Here is a 22,052-nt window from a genome sequence, read left to right as displayed (position 1 = left end):
TTGGGAGATGGTGGGAATTTGGGAGCTTTTTTTTGAGGTATCAAGTTTCAGCTGGTGATAGAACATTAACATTTCCAGTAATCGGGGAAAAATGTACTTTTGGATGAAATTTGAGAAGGCACAGTCAGCTCAGTGAATTCCACACTGCGATTTGTTATCTAAAAACCCAATAAAGGGAGTATAGAATATAAATCGATCTGATGAGACTTCACTGTGAATTTGCCTGTTGAATTCACATTGGATGTGAAGCACAGTTAACGCATTGTAAAGCATTAATCAGGTGGCAGTGTATCTTTTAGACTGTGAGCCCAGTTTTGGGTAGGGACTGTCTCTATATGTTGCCAATTTGTACTTCCCAAGCGCTTAGTACAGTGCTCTGCACCCAGTAAGCGCTCAATAAATATGATTGATGATGATGATGATTTTGTGGAAAGAGTATGGGTTTGTGAGGCATGTGACGCAGGTTGGAGTCCCAGCTCTGCCAATTTCCTGCTGCATGACTTGGGGCAAATAATTTTACCTCCCTATGCTTCAGTTTCTTCCTCTGCAAAATGGAGGTAATAATATCTGCCTTTCCCCACCTTACAGGGATACCTTACAGGCAAAAATGGCTTAATAATGTGGAAGAGCGTGGGGAATTAAAAAAGCACCATGTGGAACTGAAGAATTATTATTTTGTTGTTACTATTCTAAATAATAGTACATGGTATTTAAGAACCTGGAAGTCCAGGATGTTTTTGTGTCTGATATTGTAGCTAAAGTATTCAGCCCTTTGAAAAACCAAATTCGGTTAAAGTGGTTTTTTTTTTTCTTTTAAGGGTTCAAGTGTTGAAGATCAGTCAAGAAGAACAAAATCGCATCTTTTATAATGTCCAGATAAAATTTATAGATGAGGGCAGAACTGACAACATAAAGAGTTATCACCTGCTTCACCTACCTGAAAGATTTCACAGTACCCCTCCTCAAGCTGTGGAATTCATTGTTTGTAGGGTGAAACCTATTGATAATGAAATTGACTGGAACCCAAAGGTAATTTTTTTGTAGGTTTTTGTATTAAAAATTTACTAATAACTTTCTCCCCATATCTAATGGTTTCTACTACATCGCAATAATCCTTCACTTTTCAGCTGCCTTTAGCGCTGCGGTCCACTTTCCCTTCCTGATAAACACTGTTTTATCATGGTTTCACCTTCACAGTTCTCTCCTGGATTTCTTTCTACTACTCTGGCTGTTCCTTCACTGGATCCTCTTCCACCTCTCAACTCCCAACTGTGGATGTCCCTAAAGGCTTTTTATTGATGCTCTACTCTTCTCACTTTACACCCACTCCCTTTGGAACGTATTCATTGCCATGGTTCAGCTAATACGTCTATGCAGATGACTCCCAAATCTGTCTTGCTAACTCTGAACTCTCCCACAACTGCACTCTTCCTCTAGACTGTACGGGCCTTGTGGACAGGGAATATGTCTATCTAACTCTGTTATATTCTCCCAAGGGCTTAGTATGGTGCTCTGCACACAGTGAGCGCTCAATAAATATGATTGTTTCACTTTCTCCTGCAAGACTTCTACCTATATATGTCCTGCCAGTACCTTAAGCTCAGTGTGTCCCAAACTCATCTTCTTTTCCAACCCATCAATGCAACTGGACTGCTTATTGTGTGCAGAGCTTTGTATTAAATGCCTGGGAGAGTACAATAGAGTAGATAGAAATGCACCCTGCCCTCAAGGAGCTTACAGTCTATTGGGAGAGACAGTAAAGTAGATTACAGGTAGGGGAAGCAACGGAGAATGAAGTACATAGTACTTTGGGGTGAGTAGCTAAGTGCATAGGACTCAAATGCATGCTTGATGGAGTAAGGAGCTAAAATAGGATGGGGCAATGAGAGATTAGTCAGAGAAGGCTTCCTGGAGGAGATTTAGTGGGGTCTTGAAGGTTGAGGATAGAGGTCTGCCAGAGATGGAGGAAGATCTAGGCAGGATGGAAGGTGGTGGGAGTAAGGCATTGAGTGTGAGAGATGAGAGCAAGACAGAATAAGTCGGTAATAAGAGGAGTGAAGAGTGTAGGCTGGGTTGTAGTTAGGGAGTAGTATGGATAAGTGGTAAGGAGAGAGCTGATTGAGTGTCTTAAAGTCTATGATGAGACATTCCTGCTTGATGCAGAGATAAATGAGCAATGATGGGAGGTTATTGAGGAGTGGGGAGAAACGTGCCAAATGATGTTTTAGAAAAATGATCTGGGCAGCAGAATGCATTATGGACTAGAGAGAGGGGAGGTTGGAGGCAGGGAAATCAGGAAGAATAGGCTGACGGCGTAGTCAAGACCAGGTAACCATCCGATGCTCCTCTAATGTGGATTGCTTAACGAAGCGTTGAATTGTACTGTTTCGTTAGTAACACCACGTTCATATGTGGTTAAAAGGTAGGGCTTTCCCATAAACTGTAATTTTAATGAAAAAAACACGATTTCCTTTAGACTGCTTCGCCTTAGAAAATAGGAACTAAATTGGTGAATCGGAGTTCCTCCCAGTACAGTAAAGAAGTCTTAAAATAAATTCAGCTGTCTCAAAAGTTTTAAATCAAGACGTAATCTCTCCTCCCTGACGTAATCTCTCCTCCCTGTGTATTTTAGAGCTAAATCACATGCAATAGTGAATTCATAAAATGAATGCAACCTTCTCAAAATCAGAAGTTTTATATCAAAAAGTAATCAGCTCTTCTCCTTGCATATTTTAGAGATAAAAAGCCCATCATATAGGTCTTCCGTGAAATTGAATTTTTTGGTTCAGTGAAAGTCACCAAACCCCCACATCTTATTTAAATCAGCCAGTACCAAAATATTAATTACCTGCCACTAGAGTCATACCTCTGCACACAGTAAGGTCTCAATAAATAGGCATTGATTGATATTAAGTACTATGGGTAATTACAAAGGACATATACAGCGTGGTCTTTACCCTCAAAGTACTTGTATCCAAGGGAAAGGCAGGATAAGATCAAATGTCCAACTGCAAGTGAAAATAAATTAAAAACCCGAGTGACAGAAATGGGTTAGTGTCCATTTTGGATTTTTAAGCTTATATTGGGAAAATATTCGTAAATGTAAAGGGGTTGTTGGAATACTTGGAAAAGCTGGATCCAAGTGTGGTTACCCTGAAGGCTTCTTGGAGGAAGTGAACATTTTTTCATAAAGCAAACTTGCAACTTTTGGGCAGGGAATATGTCTACCAACTCTGTTGTACTCTCTCAAGCGTTTAGTGTTCTGCAAAGAGTAAGCACCCAATAAATACAATTGACTGATCAACCGAGAAAATAGTTCAGATTTCAGACTGTTTAGTTTTATGGTTTAAGCTCCTTTTGATTACAGGGTATGTTGTGAAGATGTGTGTTTCTAAATTACCAATTTTCAAGCACACGATTATGACCTGGCTCTTAAACACAGCCAGTTTTTCACAGACATACGTGAAAATTCTCACCTGGGTCAACTGCTGCCTCATAAACAGAAGAAAGGAAGGAAAAACAATGTTCCTTAATACATGATTTTGATTTAGATCATAATGAATGAATATAATAACTGTTCTTTGATTTGTTAGGTCACTAGGTACATTCACAATAAAATTAAAGGGACAACACATGAGGCAAAAGTAGTACTTTCTCTGGGAAATACAGTTTGGATTGATCCGATGGTAAGTGTGATTTTTGTTTTTGTTTTCTTTTTCCCCAAAAAATCTGCTCATTTTTGTAACCTTATAATAGTGTGTTTATTAAGCGTTTCCTATGTGTCTAACCCCTGGGGTAATACTACTACTACCACTAATTATGGTATTTGTTAAATGCTTACTGTGTTCCAAGCACTGCTCTAAGTGCTGGGGTAGGTTCAAGATAACCAGATCAGACACAGTCCTTACCCCACATGCGACTCTTACCATTTAAGAAGTCGGAAGAGCTGATATCTTATCCCAGTTTTACAGTTGAGGAAAATGAGACTCAAGGAAGTTAAATGACTTACCCAAGGTTGCACAGAAAGTCTGTGGCAGAGGTAGGATTTGACCACATATTTCAGTTTCCTCTTTTGTGATTTTTAAAGTCTATAAACTAAACTTGAATAAACTAGAGTAGTTCCCTTGCTCAAAAGGATCCCTCTCCGTAATACGGTGGTTGAAAGTTTGGGGTGTTTAGATGTATAAATTTAGGTCTTTTGGGCAAATTGCTGGAAACGATGTCATCGATGTAGTAATGATCAAAATTGGGCATTCTGGTCTTAATTGATGTAGAAGTCAGGCATTAAAAAATAACCTGAACCCTTTCCTGCCCTCTCAGTCACTGTATTCCATGCCCCAGAGGAAATTTGACTGTCAGGGCCTAGAGAGTGCAAGTGGCACTCCATAAACCAATATCCCACTAACCCATTCCTTTGTCCAGGTTCTTGGTAGCGAAGTTTAAGGATTGAGGTCCATTCAGTTTCAAAACCATGGTCACCACCATCATAAAAGCTTAGCATTGTTTTTCAGCTTCAAACGATAAAATATGGAAATTTCCCCAAGCCCTGGTTTTTCTTGGGAAACACTTGTGCCCTGAACACCAATTATTGTAACTTAATTATGAAATTGACAACCCTGCAAAATAAGAAAACAGTGCCAGCACTCTTTCAGTTTATGGCTTAGGGTGTGAGATTTGTTAAAAATAAAAATGTAATTACGGTGATTATTTTTGCTTCTCCAATTCAAGATCCATGTCACCAGACTGTCCGATTTGAAAACATCTATTATCGAATATAATATTCGATCTGAGATCCTGTCTTTGGGCATGGGCACTGATAATCCAGAACATGCAGAAAATTTGAAAAAATTGTTTCAAGAAGCCAAAACCACAACTCATGAGGAGACCACAATCGAAAACTCGTAAGTTAAAGTTTTGATTCCTTACCTGAATGCTCAGCAGTTGTTTTAGAACACAACTGTTTTGATAAACAAAATGTATAGTCTGAGAATAGATTCCAGACCACAGGCGCATCCCCATTTTGAATGACCGCAGTCAGAAAAGTCCAGAGATCCCACACACTAATTGGTGACATAGCCCGGCATCTGTTCTGTCCGACGTTATGTCTAGTTGCTGCAGGGAAAATAGTTCCCTTCCCCTGTCTTTCTTTCCTCACCCTGCCTTCTCCACACCACTTTAAAATCAGTAACTTGCAGCTCAGGTTCTGTGCTTTGGCAAAGGCTTGGATGGAAATGAAGATTTCTTCTCTCCTGAAGCTGAACTGTCTTCTACTAGATGAAATTGGGTCACAGCGGGCAATTTGGAGCTAGAGGAGCCAAGTGGGTTTAGTAGTAGATCAGCAAGGTAAAATAGTCAGGGGAGCAAGCTGATTGAATGCTCTGACCACTGCACCATGCTGCTGTGCAATGCCCTGGCACAGGTGCAAAAGTCTTACCTCTCCTCGTATTCCACCAGAACATTTCAAAGCTGAGTGGATCACGAAGAAAACAGACAGCATTTCTTACCATTTTATTATTTTTTCCCAGCTAAGCTTAGCTAAAAAGGGTGACTACAATTGCATCTGCCCCTCAGTGGGGTTCTTCTGTATCGATACAGCTAACTAGCAACTGAAGGATGGTAGTGAGAGCAGTCAGTAAAAGGTGGGGCAGTTGTTCTCTGGATGGTCAGAAGGAGCTACGTGAGCAGGACTTACTGCTGGAATTTAGGGCCCAGGTGTCGAACTGGCTTACTCCAGTGAGAACTCCAAGACCGAGTCAGCTCACTGTGGGCAGGAAGAATGTCTGTTTATCGTATTGTGCTTAGTACAGTGCTCTGCACACAGTAAGTGCCCAATAAATACAATTGGTTGCTGGAACCGGGAGTCCAACTATCTGAACCGGAGAGCTGTCCGGAAGCAGGGCGAAGCCCAAGCTTGAAGACTAATGAGGACTAAGTTGTTAACTACGGGAAAGGACTACTAATACGGACACAGCAGGCAGCATTCCTTTCAATCAATCAGTCAATCAATCGTATTTATTGAGCGCTTACTGTGTGCAGAGCAGTGTACTAAGCTCTTGGGCTCTTGGGAAGTACAGGTTGGCAACATATAGAGACAGGCCCTACCCAACAGTGGGCTCACAGTCTAGAAGGGGGAGACAGAGAACAAAATCAAACATACTGACAAAATAAAATAAATAGAATAGATATGTACAAGTAAAATAAATAGAGTAATAAATATGTACAAACATATATACATATATACAGGTGCTGTGGGGAAGGGAAGGAGGTGGGATGAGGGGGAGAGGAAGGAAGGGGCTCAGTCTGGGAAGGCCTCCTGGAGGAGGTGAGCTCTCAGTGGGGCCTTGAAGGGAGGAAGAGAGCTAGCTTGGCGGATGGGCAGAGGGAGGGCATTCCAGGCCCGGGGGATGATGTGGGCTGTATCCTTTCCCTGTATCACCCATCTTGTGCCTGACCTGGTACATTGGTTGGAAGGTGTAGGCCACCTTGATGCCACATGTCCTGCCCTCAGCCTGGAATTGCACCAGGGCCTGTCATGCTCTCTTAGCCTCCAGCAGTAACTTAGCTTTCTGATGAGCCCAAGCTCATGAAGGAGAGCTGTCCTGATTCTTGACCTGCAGATAAGGGTGCTCACTCAACTCTAGTGAGATGAAATAGAACATCTCACTTCTGGGCCTCAGCTGCCTCGTCTGTAAAATGGAGATTAAGACCTTGAGCCCCATGCAGGACAGGGATTGTGTCCAACCTGATTACCTAGTATCTACCCCAGTGCTTAGAATAGTGCTTGGCACATAGTAAGTGCTTAACAAATGCCACTATTATTATTATTATTATTATTACATTCCAAAGAACTCTTCTGACTAAGCAGTGAAGTTTCAAACTGGTTTTCTAGGGAGCAAGAGAGGAGCATAACTGGTTTGTTCTAGAGATGCTCCTGTAGATAATACCATAGAATTGGTAGGCAGGATGGCATAATAGTAATTGTAGTATTTGTTAGGCACTTATTACATGCCAAGCACTGTACTAAGCACTGGGACAGATAGAAGATACTCAGTTCTCACATGGGGCTCACAGTCCAAGTAGGAGGGATAACAGGTATTAAATCCCCATTTTACAAATGAGGGAACTGAGGCCCAAAGGAGTTAAGTGACTTGCCCAAGGTCACACAACAGGCACATGGCAGAGTCAGGATTAGACCCTAGGTCTTCCGATTCCCAGGCCCACCAGGGCACACTGCTCTTCCCACCAGGGCACACTGCTCCCAAAGCAGGTGCTGGTACTTCGGGCGTAAGGTGGGCTTACGGTCAATTTTCTTGGGCTCTCGGACAACTCCGGAGCAGCCTGGAGTGGCAGGAAAACCGAGGGCCACGGAAGTGTTCCGGTCTTCAGTTCTCCAGCAGTCAGTGGAGATGCTGATGTCCTGGTTTCTTGACGGCGTGACGGCAGAACTAGTGGTCCAGTGCTCACTTTGTTCTCCCAAGACCGTGCCTACAAATGTTGGGTTGCTGCTGAATGTGAGGCTTCCCCGGTGAGGACCCTTACATCAAAATCCGTAATTATGAGCACACGCAGCTTTGAGTGGCCACTCTAGGGTTGGTTGGCAAGGTTTTGCTGTAAGCTCTTCCACCAGACTGTAAGCCTTTTGTGGGCCGGGAACATGTCTACCAACTCTGTTACATTGAACTCTCCCAAGCATTTAGTACAGTGTTCTGCACGCAGTAAGTGCTCAATAAATATGACGGATTGATTGATTTACTGAGTGGTCATGCTTTGGGTGGTTCTGAATGCATTGTCAGTGTAATTAAGGAAAGTATCATTTTTTTTTCTAGATTATTTGCTAAAAGGCCCAACATAGAAAAGAAGGGTGCAGATGAACTGCAGAGCGCAGAAATGGAGGACAGGGTCACAGAAAGTGTTTCATTAGAGATGGGTCCGGAAGATCCAAAATGTGGTCTGTATTTGAATATTTTCGTATGAAACTATTTTTGAAAAATGATATTTAGCACTGTATACTTATTAAGAATATTATTTAGGGTCTTGTGACCTTTCTTTGATTTCTGTAGCCTGTTGCTAGAAGTGTTTCCAGTGGTTTCAGAATGTTTTAGTGTCTTGTTATATTGTACTCTCCCAAGTGCTTAATATTGTGCTTTGCACACAGTAAGCACTCAATAAATTCGATTGTACAAATGAGCAGTGCTCCCACTTCTTGAAACTGCTGCAAAATTAACTTTGGCATAAACACCTCCCTTCCCTTCCTCTCCTCTCCTCCTCAATCCTTGAAAGTTTTTCAAAGTACTTGAATAAAGTAGTTAAATCTTTGTTCAACTTAGCATTAGGTACTTTAAGATCTATTTAGCATAATAACATCTCTAGTATGTTAGTGCATGATTCCTTTTGGCTGTGTGGAAAAATATAGCAGATATTTATGTGTATGTACATGCATACCTTTCAAATTAATACGTATAGTGTCAGTAATTTATTTACATTGCTATTTGATAACATTTTCAGTCATTGTTTTGGGGTATATTTACGTTGTTTGGGTCAATTTTTTTTGGATTCTGGAAGCACAATGTACGTTACCTTTTTTCTAAGAAAAAATGGTCCTTTTTTAACACTCTTAAGCTTAATAGTCTATTTTCATGTAACCAATTAAGAGCGTAAATTGGGTGTGGTAGTGTTCTGACTACATCTTCAGGCCCGTCATCATCTCTCAGTCATGGTAGCTAGGAACAGGATGAACAGGACTGGACTTTCCACCTAGCCTTGCTTTACTCTGGTGATGGGGAAAGGGGCTGGTAGAACACGTTCAGCTCTGACTGGACAGGCCTAATCAGAATGCAGTGCATCTCATGAACTTCACTGGACAGCTTAAATGTATTCAGTTGTCTCCAAAGTCCAGAGTTTCTTTAGAAAGGCCTGCAAATACAGTTTGGAGATCCTGGTGCTGCTCCCCTACACATCTCCTGTGTCTTTCAGAGCTGAAGAACACCGAGCTATCCTAATACTTTCCAGTTGGCCCTCAATTTTCTTCTTGAAAATGTTGATTATGGTAGCCTCTTTAAAGTCCTTTGGCATTTTTCCTCAGTGTTTTGTATGTTGAATTTTGTAGCCCTTTAAGCCTCTTCATAGGTTTCTGCTGATCCAGGTCTCTTTTGGCTTTCATTCTCGAAGTGACTTCCTAAAAAATTGGAAAGAAGGTCATATGTTTGCATTTTGGCCAGAACTCTGAGTCTTTCAGCTGGTCCTTTAGAGCTAGGGACTGAGTTGTGAAGACACATCCCCAAGAAGCCTCGCAAATGATGAAGAACTGATTTGCAGAGTTAGTGTAGCATTGGGGACTGACAGTGGGTCCAAATAAAACTAGTAATGTGCCAGCATGCAATAGGGGAGCCCAATACCAATATTTGTATCGGCAGCATAGAACACGGTGCCGTCCCTAGCTTCTGCTATCTCTCCAGCACTGTTTGATAGAAAAGGAAGTAGAAAACTGAATCAGGAAGGCAGGAAGGACTTTAGGAGATTGACGCACTGTAGTCTCAAACCCCGTCAGGCTTCATACTAACTTGAAAATCTACTTTGGGGCTGAGCCTTCTCTATTGCTACGAGGTCTAGACAGGAATAGAAATCCAGCTTCTAGAGCAGTTTCATCAGTGACACAATTCACTGCCAAATAGAAGGCTAGAATAACCAACAGTGTGAGCCAGTCAGTGGCATTGAGTCTATGCTCATTGATACACATCTTTACCAGTCAGTACTGGTATTTATTGAATATCTACTCCGTGCCGAACATTGTGCTAAGCACTGGGTTGCATATATGGGCCAGTCAGGGGCATTGAGTCGATGCTCATTGCTACACATCTTTACCAGTCAGTACTGGTATTTATTGAATGCCTACTCCGTGCCGAACATTGTGCTAAGCACTGGAGCAGTTTAGATTTGGTCCCTTGTCCTGCAGGAAGAGCTTTCAATCTATCCTAGGTCATTGTAGAAGAATGGTGGATGCGGGAGTCCCAAAAAGCTGCTAAATGATAAGCTAAAGTAGGCCACATGTAAGCAGGAAGGACAGAACATCTTTACCAGTCAGTACTGGTATTTATTGAATGCCTATTCCGTGCCGAACATTGTGCTAAGCACTGGAGCAGTTTAGATTTGGTCCCTTGTCCTGCAGGAAGAGCTTTCAATCTATCCTAGGTCATTGTAGAAGAATGGTGGATGCGGGAGTCCCAAAAAGCTGCTAAATGATAAGCTAAAGTAGGCCACATGTAAGCAGGAAGGACGGAACAAACTTATAAAAGACACTGTGGGCAGGGAACGTGTCTTCTGGCTCTGTTAGAGTATACTCCCCCATCTGCTTAGTATAGTACAGTAAGTGCTCAATACATGCCATTGATTGATCATAAATCATAGTCCGAACGACATGGTATAGTCGCTGGTTGTTGGGAGACAGCTGCAGCAGATGTAATAGTCTGGCATAAGGCAGTCAGGAAGGGATTTCCTCTGGGCTGTAGCGGGTGGATATGTCTGCATGTGCCTAGGCCTTTCAAACCACTCCCGTTCAGTTGGAGAGGATCTCCCTGATAGGGTCATCTTCAAATAAAGAGAGAGAGTGTAATAGACTGCAGCCGCACCATAAGTTTGTAATAAGTGTAACTGGTCAAGCGCTTAGTACAGTGCTCTGCACACAGTAAGCGCTCAATAAATACGATTGATGGTCTGCCACTATGATAATTTTGATCTTGGTTTTGAAAAGGTAGAATGCTTTTGTCATTTATTATTATTATATGTAATATAGTAGTATAATAATATTGCTTTGAATTTGTAGAAGACTTCCATTTCAAAGCCCTTTTATGTCAGCTCTCATTTTATTACCCCCTCATCCATGTGAGGTAGGGGTTAGAAGTTAGACGTTGGAGAGGATCTCCCTGATAGGGTCATCTTCAAATAAAGAGAGAGTGTGTGTGATAGACTGCAGCCGCACCATAAGTTTGTAATAAGTGTAACTGGTCAAGCGCTTAGTACAGTGCTCTGCACACAGTAAGTGCTCAATAAATACGATTGATGGTCTGCCACTATGATAATTTTGATCTTGGTTTTAAAAAGGTAGAATGCTTTTGTCATTTATTATTATTATATATAATATAGTATTATAATAATATTGCTTTGAATTTGTAGAAAACTTCCATTTCAAAGCCCTTTTATGTCAGCTCTCATTTTATTACCCCCTCATCCATGTGAGGTAGGGGTTAGAAGTTAGATGTTGGAGAGGATCTCCCTGATAGGGTCATCTTCAAATAAAGAGAGAGAGAGTGTGTGATAGACTGCAGCCGCACCATAAGTTTGTAATAAGTGTAACTGGTCAAGCGCTTAGTACAGTGCTCTGCACACAGTAAGCGCTCAATAAATACGATTGATGGTCTGCCACTATGATAATTTTGATCTTGGTTTTAAAAAGGTAGAATGCTTTTGTCATTTATTATTATTATATATAATATAGTATTATAATAATATTGCTTTGAATTTGTAGAAAACTTCCATTTCAAAGCCCTTTTATGTCAGCTCTCATTTTATTACCCCCTCATCCATGTGAGGTAGGGGTTAGAAGTTAGACGTTGGAGAGGATCTCCCTGATAGGGTCATCTTCAAATAAAGAGAGAGAGAGTGTGTGATAGACTGCAGCCGCACCATAAGTTTGTAATAAGTGTAACTGGTCAAGCGCTTAGTACAGTGCCAAGCACTTAGTACAGTGCTCTGCAGACAGTAAGCGCTCAATAAATACGATTGATGGTCTGCCACTATGATAATTTTGATCTTGGTTTTTAAAAGGTAGAATGCTTTTGTCATTTATTATCATTATATATAATATAGTATTATAATAATATTGCTTTGAATTTGTAGAAAACTTCCATTTCAAAGCCCTTTTATGTCAGCTCTCATTTTATTACCCCCTCATCCATGTGAGGTAGGGGTTAGAAGTTAGACGTTGGAGAGGATCTCCCTGATAGGGTCATCTTCAAATAAAGAGAGAGAGAGTGTGATAAACTGCAGCCGCACCATAAGTTTGTAATAAGTGTAACTGGTCAAGTGCGTAGTACAGTGCCAAGCGCTTAGTACAGTGCTCTGCACACAGTAAGCGCTCAGTAAATACGATTGATGGTCTGCCACTATGATAATTTTGATCTTGGTTTTAAAAAGGTAGAATGCTTTTGTCATTTATTATTATTATATATAATATAGTATTATAATAATATTGCTTTGAATTTATAGAAAACTTCCATTTCAAAGCCCTTTTATGTCAGCTCTCATTTTATTACTCCCTCATCCATGTGAGGTAGGGGTTAGAAGTTAGATGTTGGAGAGGATCTCCCTGATAGGGTCATCTTCAAATAGAGAGAGTGTAATAGTCTGCAGCTGCACCATAAGTTTGTAATAAATGTAACTGGTCAAGCGCTTAGTACAGTGCCAAGCGCTTAGTACAGTGCTCTGCACACAGTAAGCACTCAATAAATACGATTGATGGTCTGCCACTATGATAATTTTGATCTTGGTTTTAAAAAGGTAGAATGCTTTTGTCATTTATTATTATTATATATATAATATAGTATTATAATAATATTGCTTTGAATTTGTAGAAAACTTCCATTTCAAAGCCCTTTTATGTCAGCTCTCATTTGATTACCCCCTCATCCATGTGAGGTAGGGGTTAGAAGTTTTTAGAAAACTTCCATTTCAAAGCCCTTTTATGTCAGCTGTCATTTTATTACCCCCTCGTCCATGTGAGGTAGGGCTTAGAAGTTTTTAAATTCTTAACTTTTTCTATTGAGTAAATGCCCCGTGATGCACTTTACTCATCCAGAAGTGTTATTTGTTTAGTATGAAACTTAGAATCTTTCTTCTAGCTGTTCCTCAATAAAACTGTTTTTATGTAGATTTTGTGTCAGAAAACAAGGGACAAACATATATTAAAGGAACAGCATCACCGCCGTACCCTAAAAGGTATGTTTCTTTGACATTTGTTTTTATGAATCTTTCAATTTACTAAGCACTTACTTTTAAAAAGTAATTTAAAAATGCTTATCTCTTTTTTATAGCTACCACCCAGAAATAAAGTGGTTTCAAAAAGAAGATAATATTATTTTGAAGTTAAACTTAAGAAATGTGAAAGATCATAAATGTACATTTTCTAGAGAGGGGGTTATTTTCAGGTAGGTTTGTATACGTATATATATTATATGTACATTATCAGTAAAAATTCAATAAGAGGGGGTTATTTTCAGGTAGGTTTGTATATGTATATATATTATATGTATATTATCAGTAAAAATTCAATATTTATTTTTTAAAAAATAACTTTGTTTTATAGTGCTTGGGTCGGAGACAAGTTTTACCTGGCTGATCTTCAGCTTCATAAAAGCATATCTGAAGAAAAGTGCAAATGTATAATTAAAAATGAAGAGCCTATGATCATTCTTGTGAAAGAGAAAAAGGAACCGTGGTTGACATTACTCAAGCACAAGGTGAGTTAGCATATCCTACATCAGTTGAGTCTTAAAACCATGTTGCATGTTACTTGTTGCTAATTTATACATTTTATTAACAGAGTCCTAACGTGTCTTTTGATTTTGATCACTGGGAAGAACCTGAAGAGGAAAGCCCTTTTTCTAACGGTAAGAAATCGTTTAATTTATCAGTGAGAAGTGCCCTAAGAAAGCTGACAAGTCACATGATCAAATCAAGCGGAACTACTCAAGCAATTAATTCTCTATGGGGTAATTGTTAATAAATAATTGGAATGGAAGAAATCATGACAAACCTATAACTTATCAGATGAGCTTTTAAAATCATGTCCAAATAGCCGTAAAAAAAGTGGATATATTTATTCATTTTATGATGAAGTTTGCAAATTGTCTACTCTGCCTGGAGAAATTCTTCTAAAGAAGCTCCCTCATTGACCAGGCGAACAGAGGCTTGATAGGTTCTGGCCAGAAAATCTAAAACAACGTAATGTGAATTGTTAGCGTTAAGTGTAACCAACTCCTGGGTAGTGAACTTAATGAACAGTGTTCAGGAATATGAAGGACTATTCTGGAAGGGATACAGAATGCGTCTGTGATATGACAGAGTTAGTACTTTCCCAAGCGCTCAATAAATACGATTGATTGATACTGCCAGTGTCCGTGGAAGGCATTAGGAAATGAACAAATTAAAGCAGTAGGACATACATCTGTATACCTAGAGGCGTTTCAGAAAGGAGAAGACAGCCACCCCGACTGCGTGGTTTTGTCCATCACCTGCCTTGAAGCCGGGGTTGAAGTTCAGTCAAGCTTTGTTATTGTGAGGTTCAGTGAAGGTAAATTTGGTGTCAATCTGTGATTCATGTGCTGTGTGACAATCCCACGGACTCATCTAAGTGTTTGGGATCATTCATTTGCTTGAATTCCAGGCAAATAGATTGTATGATATAGAGCTCTTCCCAAGACTTGGACCCTTCCAACAGGGAAATTCACTTCATTTTAACAAAACTCCACTAAAATAAAGCATAAGAATCCTGTGAATTTTTACCAACCTCTAAAATAGGACCGTAGTTGTACAAATACAAAAAATACGGAATTCTTGTTTTCCTATACCCCCTTCTCAGTTATTTTGCTAGTAAATTCTCTTTTGTAATTTTACAGGGAAAGGCTACTAGAACTGCATGTGTATTTATTTGTTCATTTATCTCTGCCTTCTCTTGTCTTACCAAAGGTGATTTTGATCATCAGTAGATGTCACCTTTAATTTGTAATTCCTCTTGGAAATGGCTGTGTCTTTTGTATGATCCCCAAGAGCGTAGTGCAGTGTTTTGCACACAGTAGATAGCTAATGAATACTGTTGATATTGTCACTCCTTGAGTCCGATGCTGTTCACTCATAGTGTGGTATTCCCTTTTAGTTGTACCTGCTAAAAGAACGCACCATTTTCCTGAACGGGTAATTGAAGAAATGGATGACTCTTCAGGGGACAGCGAGAGTGAGAGTGACTAACATGTAGTTATGCTTCATGTTTGGATGATGTACTTTTATGTAGTAATGGGCGGTACGAGCATGAAAGTTGAGATACGTTGGAGTGTTAACATTTGCAGAAATAACCTTTTATTTTTATCCCCCAAAACATGGATCATTAGATGATCTCATTAATAGTTTAAATGTCATTTTTAGCCAGATTAAAAAAAAAGACTAAATTAAAGGGGTGGTGGAGGAATGCAATAGGGAAATTTGATGGCACAGTTTCAAAGATTGTTGATGGCAGCATTCAGAATTTTGATCTGGGTTAACCATCTGAGTGAATGGACTCACACAAACAGATGTCCGACTCTCCCGTGTTGAGTGATTCTGGGCATATGCCTTTCTCTCCATCCCTCCCCTTGGCAAACTTCAAGTTTGAGTTGTAAAAAGCAAATTGTGATCCATGAGTAATGGAATATAGAGCTCTCACTGTAAAACAGTCATTTAGAAATTAGCCCAAGATTTTGTCTTTGTGAGGACAAGGAGAAACAGTTGTCCTCTTGAAGGTGGCTTTCTGCCCTAATTGAATAGGCTTCCTCCTCACAAAACCATCAACACACAACACGAGTTAATATCCATTATCCCTTCAAGCACTGAATTAATCTAAATATTAAGTTGGCCTTGGAAAACATATTAGCTCTGCACCCATTGTTGTCAGGAACAAAGCAGTTGTAGCAGGGTGGATTGTTACTGCTTGCTAAAACTTTCAATGCTTTAAATTTTGGTTTACAGCCCTCTGTGTCATTTAATAAGCACCAAATTCATTTTTCATAAGAAGCTATATATATCTTTGGCAATGCTGCCTGGAAAATTAGGCTTCTGACAATGTGAAAATGTGGATGAAACCATATATTCACAGTCCTAAACAGATTGACCAGGTCATTAATGAAATGGAGTTTCATTATGTGTATTCTATCCCATTATTTACTACAGATTTTGCTGATTACCTGTGGCTCCATTTATCTCATGGAGTTCTTTGAATGTTATTTAGCAGTAGTTAAAGGTACAAAAATGATGACTAACTTACTGAAACTCCAGAGGAAACCAGGTTTGACTGAATGTTGCCATTTGGACAACATTGCCCTCAATCAAAAGCCACAGATTGATTGAGACTCCTGTGTGAGCATGGCTAAGGTGATACTGACCTAATGGGCTAATGGGCAGGATAAATAGCTAAAATGGAAATTCAAAACAAATTTCTATGTAAATTTCACAATCTGCATTGATTCAGCAAAAGAAAATTAATTCTTCTCATACCTAATTAGAAACATGGGATGCCAGAAAACCAATTGACCAGTAGGATTAGCACACAGGAGTTACGTTCTTCATGAACAGCTGAGTAGGGAAAACTTGCATTGTAGTGCCGATCCAGTACATTTGCACAGCTGTGTCTTCTGACATTGCACTGTGTTGTATCCAGACAGAATCCAGTTGGAACATTCCCTAATTCTGCTGTCACAGTCTAGCCAAAATACGTAGTGAAAACACATGTTCTTAGGGGAAGCAACTGTACTTGAAAACCTAACAGAGATGGCTTAACTAGCCACCTGAATGTTGAGGAGCAAAGAAAGGAATACCATCATTTAATAGGCAAATATTTAAAGTGAAATAGGCAGCATGACAATGTTAAACGTAAAGCTCACTAGGCACTTTTGGTGTTGTGGGCATGCATGTTGAGGCAATTGATCTTTTGTGCCTTAGTTTCCTTATCTGTTAGAAAAATCTAAGAATTAATGGTTATTTTATATAGCACCTGTTTTTGTTTTGGTAATGTCTTCTCAAAGCATCCAAAACTCTCTCTAAATAGTATGCTAATAATTCTCCTCTAAATTTTGTTTCAAAGTTAAATGTGAATTGGGCACCATCCAATGTCCCGTACAGGAGGATTTCTTCTCTGTTCATGGATTCTTCCTTTGGATATTCTCAGCAGAGCAGTAGTCCTTTCGTGATCCCAGTCTAATCCTAGAAACGGAGGGAGGAACCTGGAGCAGATTGCCTTGGGCCTCTTAGATTAGCAGACCATTAGCAGTTTTAGGGGACTCTTGTTATCACTATTAGAGCTATGCACAGAGTGGAAATCACACGGCTCACCTAATGGAAGCCTTTAGCCTGGTGCTGGCCCAATTTCCTAGAGAGCTGGGAAGGCCTCATTTTGCCTGCAGGTTCCCCCGGGGACCACGTTGATACAAAACCAGTCCAGCTAGATTTGGTTGGCTTCAGCCTTCAGTGTCCCCTATTTTTGTTAAGGAAGGTTTGGGGAACCCAAATCACCATGGCTAAATAAGTTGCCCAGGGCTGATATGTAGGAGAGCACCATTGAGGCAGTAGCTCCAGTTTCGGGAGGCCTTGTGGGTTGCCCAGATCTTTGTAAAGACCTTACTCCTACGTATTCTCGTGAAATTCTGGAGCAGCAACAGAGTGACCCAGTTTCCAGATTTGCATTTGAGGGCTTCTGCAGGGGGAGAGTGGGTGACTTCCAATGTGCATGTTCTGTGCCTTGGAACTGTATGTTATAAAAGGTCCTTGGGACATCAGATCCTCTCTGTGTGTGTATTACTCTCACAGAGAGAAAGAGGCTTACACAGAAGCCTGTCCTGGAGCCTCTGGCAACCTTATCCTGCCCCTGGGTGAGTTGGGAGAACGTACTAGGAGAATTCTGAATGGTAAGACAGGAGTGAATTTTTCATCCTCAGGATTTTTATTCTTCTGTTCAAAATTTGAAGTATTAGTGCCCAGGGCAAGATGCTTTACTGAATGGTTCCCCTGAGCCTCAAAGAGTTCCAATGCTCCCCTTCTTATTCACTGGCAGAAGGGGCACACTTAACAGTTGTTCAATTAATTGTAACTTCTAATTATATTGCCCACTTGGCGTTCTTGCTGGTGGATAGCTCTAAAGGCAGTTTATTCATCCTTAAAGGTGGGAATTGAAAAAAGAAAAACCTTAAGCAGCTTTGGCACTTCATTTGTGGAAATTGATTAACGGCCAGATATGTAGGTAACAAAACTAAGCTACTTTGAACAAATGGGGAAAGCTTAGAGTGCTCGTGTAAGCTTAGGTTAGATGCTCCTTAACTGGAAGTCATTTGAACTTCCTGAGTGGGGCTGGGGAGATCCTTTGTTGTAGGTAGTTCAGATATGGGGCAAGTATGTGATGGGCTTGGGTGTTCCCTGACAGGAGAGCGAGAAAGAGAGAGAAAGAGTCCCCATGGGTGGATTTGCCTGGAGACGGGCCGTTATATACTACCGTTGTAGCCGCCGGGGCTTTGCATTTGATTTCATTATGTCTAGGCTCCCTAGTCTCTTCTTGCAATGAGCTTAAAGCTCGCCTGGTAAATACTAGCCAAGAGACAGTTTGGCCTTGTTTTGTTTATTTCTAGGAGGTGCTAGGAATGTGTAAAAGAAATTTTATTTTTAGTTTGCTGAATTGAAGATTATTTAGTAGCAGAGCTCATATCTTGCTTTGAAATATGTCATTATAGAGGCCTGTGAAATTCATATTGCATAAAAATTCTCAAAAACATTTATTGATCTGTCATATTACTGAATTCATACTCCACCCGATCTTTCACACTTGTGTTGTTTTGTTCATAGCCTTCTGAACCGTACCTCTTGTAATGTTGTAATGTAGACTTTATTTGAGCACTTCAATAAAAATTTGAGCACGTTCACGTAAAATCGGTGTATGAGATTTAAAGTAGTCTTCCTGAGTAGCAAAAAAGAGTAAAGTTGTTATTACCCAAGATGATTCAAGGGTTTACTGGGCCCATGAACACACCAGACCCAGAATTGTAAGTAACACTTTTGAACTTGCAGTAGATGAATTATCCTAGGGGGGTTTAGTCACCCTTGAAACCTATTTTTAAATAGAAAAAAATGGGCAACAGTGCAGTTAATGATTTAGCCAGTTAGTGGACCCAGTTTGAATTGCTTGGAAAGCCAGTAGTTTCCAGGCTTACTGTTAGACTGCACTGTATTTACTGTCGGTCTTTGGTGAGAGCTGTGTGCGTTCAGATCATCCAGTCAGAGGTCCGGCTGCAAAGTTTGGCACGGGAATTGCTGAAGAAGGAAAGAATCAACTACATTTGCCAAGAAGAAAAGGGACCGGTTTACTACCTTTTGGATGGAGGGAACCCTCCAGAGTTCTCAGGCAGAGACAGCGGAGCTTTCTTCTCTTCTCTTCCTGGTGATGGTGGAGTGAGGGGCTTCTCCAGTTCATAGAAGCCGATTCTTTATGGTAAGAAGGTCCTATCCCCTAATTAAGCTAATGGGAAGGAGGGAGGTGATCTATTTGCGAGGTTTTCTGGTGTAAAGTCATCGTTTGTGGCTTTGAATTTCTATCTGAATTTATTTTTTTTTTTATTCAAGTATCATCATCATCATCAATCGTATTTATTGAGCGCTTACTATGTGCAGAGCACTGTACTAAGCGCTTGGGAAGTACAAATTGGCAACATCTAGAGACAGTCCCTACCCAACAGTGGGCTCACAGTCTAAAAGGGGGAGACAGAGAACAAAACCAAACATACTAACAAAATAAAATAAATAGAATAGATATGTACAAGTAAAATAGAGTAATAAATCTGTACAAACATATATACATATATACAGGTGCTGTGGGGAAGGGAAGGAGGTAAGATGGGGGGATAGAGAGGGGGACGAGGGGGAGAGGAAGGAAGGGGCTCAGTCTGGGAAGGCCTCCTGGAGGAGGTGAGCTCTCAGCAGGGCCTTGAAGGGAGGAAGAGAGCTAGCTTGGCGGATGGGCAGAGGGAGGGCATTCCAGGCCCGGGGGAAGTATATATCCCTGATTACACATGTACGCTAACAAATACTATTTTTTATCAGCGTTTTCTAGTTCCTTAAAGGATTCCAGCAGTGGTCCCTGTGGGATTCTAACTGGAATGACTGGATTGATGAAGGGCTCCTGTTGGTTCTTATCCTCGATACTTAATGAAGTGGCCCCTGCCTCACCAAACATGTGAGTCTAACATGTTGGTTTTTAATATATGTATACAGACACACACAAAGTTGCTTTACCTTTTAGGGAATGTTTATCTGGGCAAAACTGTCCTTAGATGGTTTGGGGTGCTTCATTCCAGATATGAATGAATGTTGAATTAATTGTAACTTCTAATTATATTGCCCACTTGGAGTTCTTGCTGGTGGCTAGCTCTAAAGGCAGTTTATTCATCCTTAAAGGTGAGAATTGAAAAAAGAAAAACCTTAAGCAGCTTTGGCACTTCATTTGTGGAAATTGATTAACTGCCAGATATGTAGGTAACAAACTTGACACTGGGGTAGGAAGGTGTGTGTAGGAGAAGTGTATGAAAAAATGAGGCAAAGTTTTAAGATGGAAAACCAGACAGATTAGTAGGGCTAGGGGGAGTTCTTTTTAATAACTAGAACCCAAGTTTGGAGTGGTGTTGTCCATTCATAATTATAAACTCTTACTCTTTTGTAGGAGGATTTTGTATTGATATAAATAAAAGTACACTATTTTAGCATTAAAGAATTCCTATGTAGCTTCATTTAAGAGACTCCTCCTGGTTTGGGGAAACGTAATAATAGGTGCCGAAGTTCTTAATCTGTAGTAACACTGCCAGTGCTGGTTACTAGAGCTTATTGGTTGCATTTGGTTACAGGAAATAGCCTGCATTTTCAAACAGATATTCCATTCCTCGTTCAAGAATCAATATAAAATGCCTTATGGATACAAATGCCCTCAAGGGAAAATGCTTATAAAGCTAATTGTTGACTCCCAGGAAAGACTGTAAATTTTAAACTACATTTTAAAGAAGGTTTAACAGCAAACAAGTTGGAGACTAAAGAACATACTTTTAATGACAATCATTTTAAATAAACGAGGAGTTTCCCCTTGTTAAATAACTACCACAACAATAGTGACATTTTATTTAATACCTCTCAAATTAGGTCAGTGAAGCGTTCTTGCTCCATAACTAATTTTGACTGACCACCACAATGCTGGCTTTATAATAATAATAATAATAATGGCATTTATTAAGCGCTTACTATGTGCAAAGCACTGTTCTAGCGAACAACCAATCGCTTCTACCACATAGAGCTCCGGGCTCAGAGAACTTCTGAGTTCTCCAGAAGTATTAAGATATTAGAAACATCTGAATACATTTACTGTTGGGAAAACTTACGCACATCAAGAAAAAAAAGGAGTTACAAGCCCTTCCATATAAAAATATATTCATCCTACGCCTTAACTTGAGGCATTAGAAATTTCAGTGTATTATTCAGGATCTTCTTCTGGGGGAACAACTTCCAAGAGCATCTGGAGATGCATGGTGAAAGGTTCTGAAATAAAAAGTAATTAGAAACATTAAATACATTCCAGTTTGCCCACCTAACTTCTGATTACATAATCTGGTTAAACACAAATTATTTCAATTCATTTATCTTTATCTGTTTTGATTAGAGATATTTCACTTTCGCAACTGATCAGTGGTAGAAAGTGTTTGCAAGTAATCTGCCGTATAGATACTTACTTGAGATTTTTTGAGCCCAGCTGAACTTGTAGTAAACAAATAGGAAGTAAAATATGAGACCACTCAAAATAAATATGACGCAATATAGGTATGCCCATGCCGGTTCACCAATGATTGGAGCCAAAACCAGGTATATTGAGATTATAGTCACCAAGATGGGAATGACAATGGGCACCTGAAACAAAAGGAAGGAAGAAGACAAATCTCAGTTACTGGCTCCTCCACTTGTTAATGCTGTTACATGAAGAGAAATCAATAACTGATATTTATTTATATATATACATACATATGTACGTACACACATATAGGTAGTTAATGAGGGTTTCACTGTTTTATTCAAACAAGATGCTCAGATGTCTTGTTCAAAGTCAGATTTTTTTATATAGGCGATTAGAATTTAGCTACTGAAAAATCAAACCAGTCAACTCTTTTAATCAGACTAAGTTTGGTGCAGGGGGTAGGAGGGAGAGACTAAACTGGATGGGGAGCAATGTCAGTGAG

General features: G+C 40.0%; 2 protein-coding genes across 3 annotated transcripts in view; one reads left to right on the top strand and one right to left on the bottom strand.

The window, feature by feature from the left end:
• Positions 1–18,707, top strand: part of TDRD12 (tudor domain containing 12) — a 56,653-nt gene extending 37,946 nt beyond the window's left edge. Inside the window, exons 23-31 of the mRNA XM_038754116.1 lie at positions 819–1,029; positions 3,594–3,686; positions 4,729–4,901; positions 7,827–7,948; positions 12,924–12,990; positions 13,086–13,199; positions 13,358–13,511; positions 13,595–13,661; positions 14,927–18,707. Of these exons, the coding sequence (XP_038610044.1) occupies positions 819–1,029; positions 3,594–3,686; positions 4,729–4,901; positions 7,827–7,948; positions 12,924–12,990; positions 13,086–13,199; positions 13,358–13,511; positions 13,595–13,661; positions 14,927–15,018 (1,093 nt within the window). The 3' untranslated portion in view covers positions 15,019–18,707. The remainder of the gene's footprint in view (positions 1–818; positions 1,030–3,593; positions 3,687–4,728; positions 4,902–7,826; positions 7,949–12,923; positions 12,991–13,085; positions 13,200–13,357; positions 13,512–13,594; positions 13,662–14,926) is intronic.
• Positions 18,708–20,851: 2,144 nt separating this feature from the next.
• Positions 20,852–22,052, bottom strand: part of SLC7A9 (solute carrier family 7 member 9) — a 30,796-nt gene continuing 29,595 nt past the window's right edge. For both annotated transcript variants that reach the window (XM_038754709.1, XM_038754708.1), the window contains 2 exons: positions 21,552–21,726; positions 20,852–21,360 (listed from right to left, as the gene is read on the bottom strand). In XM_038754709.1, the coding sequence (XP_038610637.1) occupies positions 21,296–21,360; positions 21,552–21,726 (240 nt within the window). In that variant the 3' untranslated portion in view covers positions 20,852–21,295. The remainder of the gene's footprint in view (positions 21,361–21,551; positions 21,727–22,052) is intronic.

The sequence above is a fragment of the Tachyglossus aculeatus genome, chromosome 11 (genome assembly GCF_015852505.1).
Source record: "Tachyglossus aculeatus isolate mTacAcu1 chromosome 11, mTacAcu1.pri, whole genome shotgun sequence".
Classification (NCBI taxonomy): Eukaryota; Metazoa; Chordata; class Mammalia; order Monotremata; family Tachyglossidae; genus Tachyglossus; species Tachyglossus aculeatus.
The sequence above is the reverse complement of the archived record's forward strand: the minus strand, read 5'-3'. Positions and strand labels throughout refer to the sequence as shown.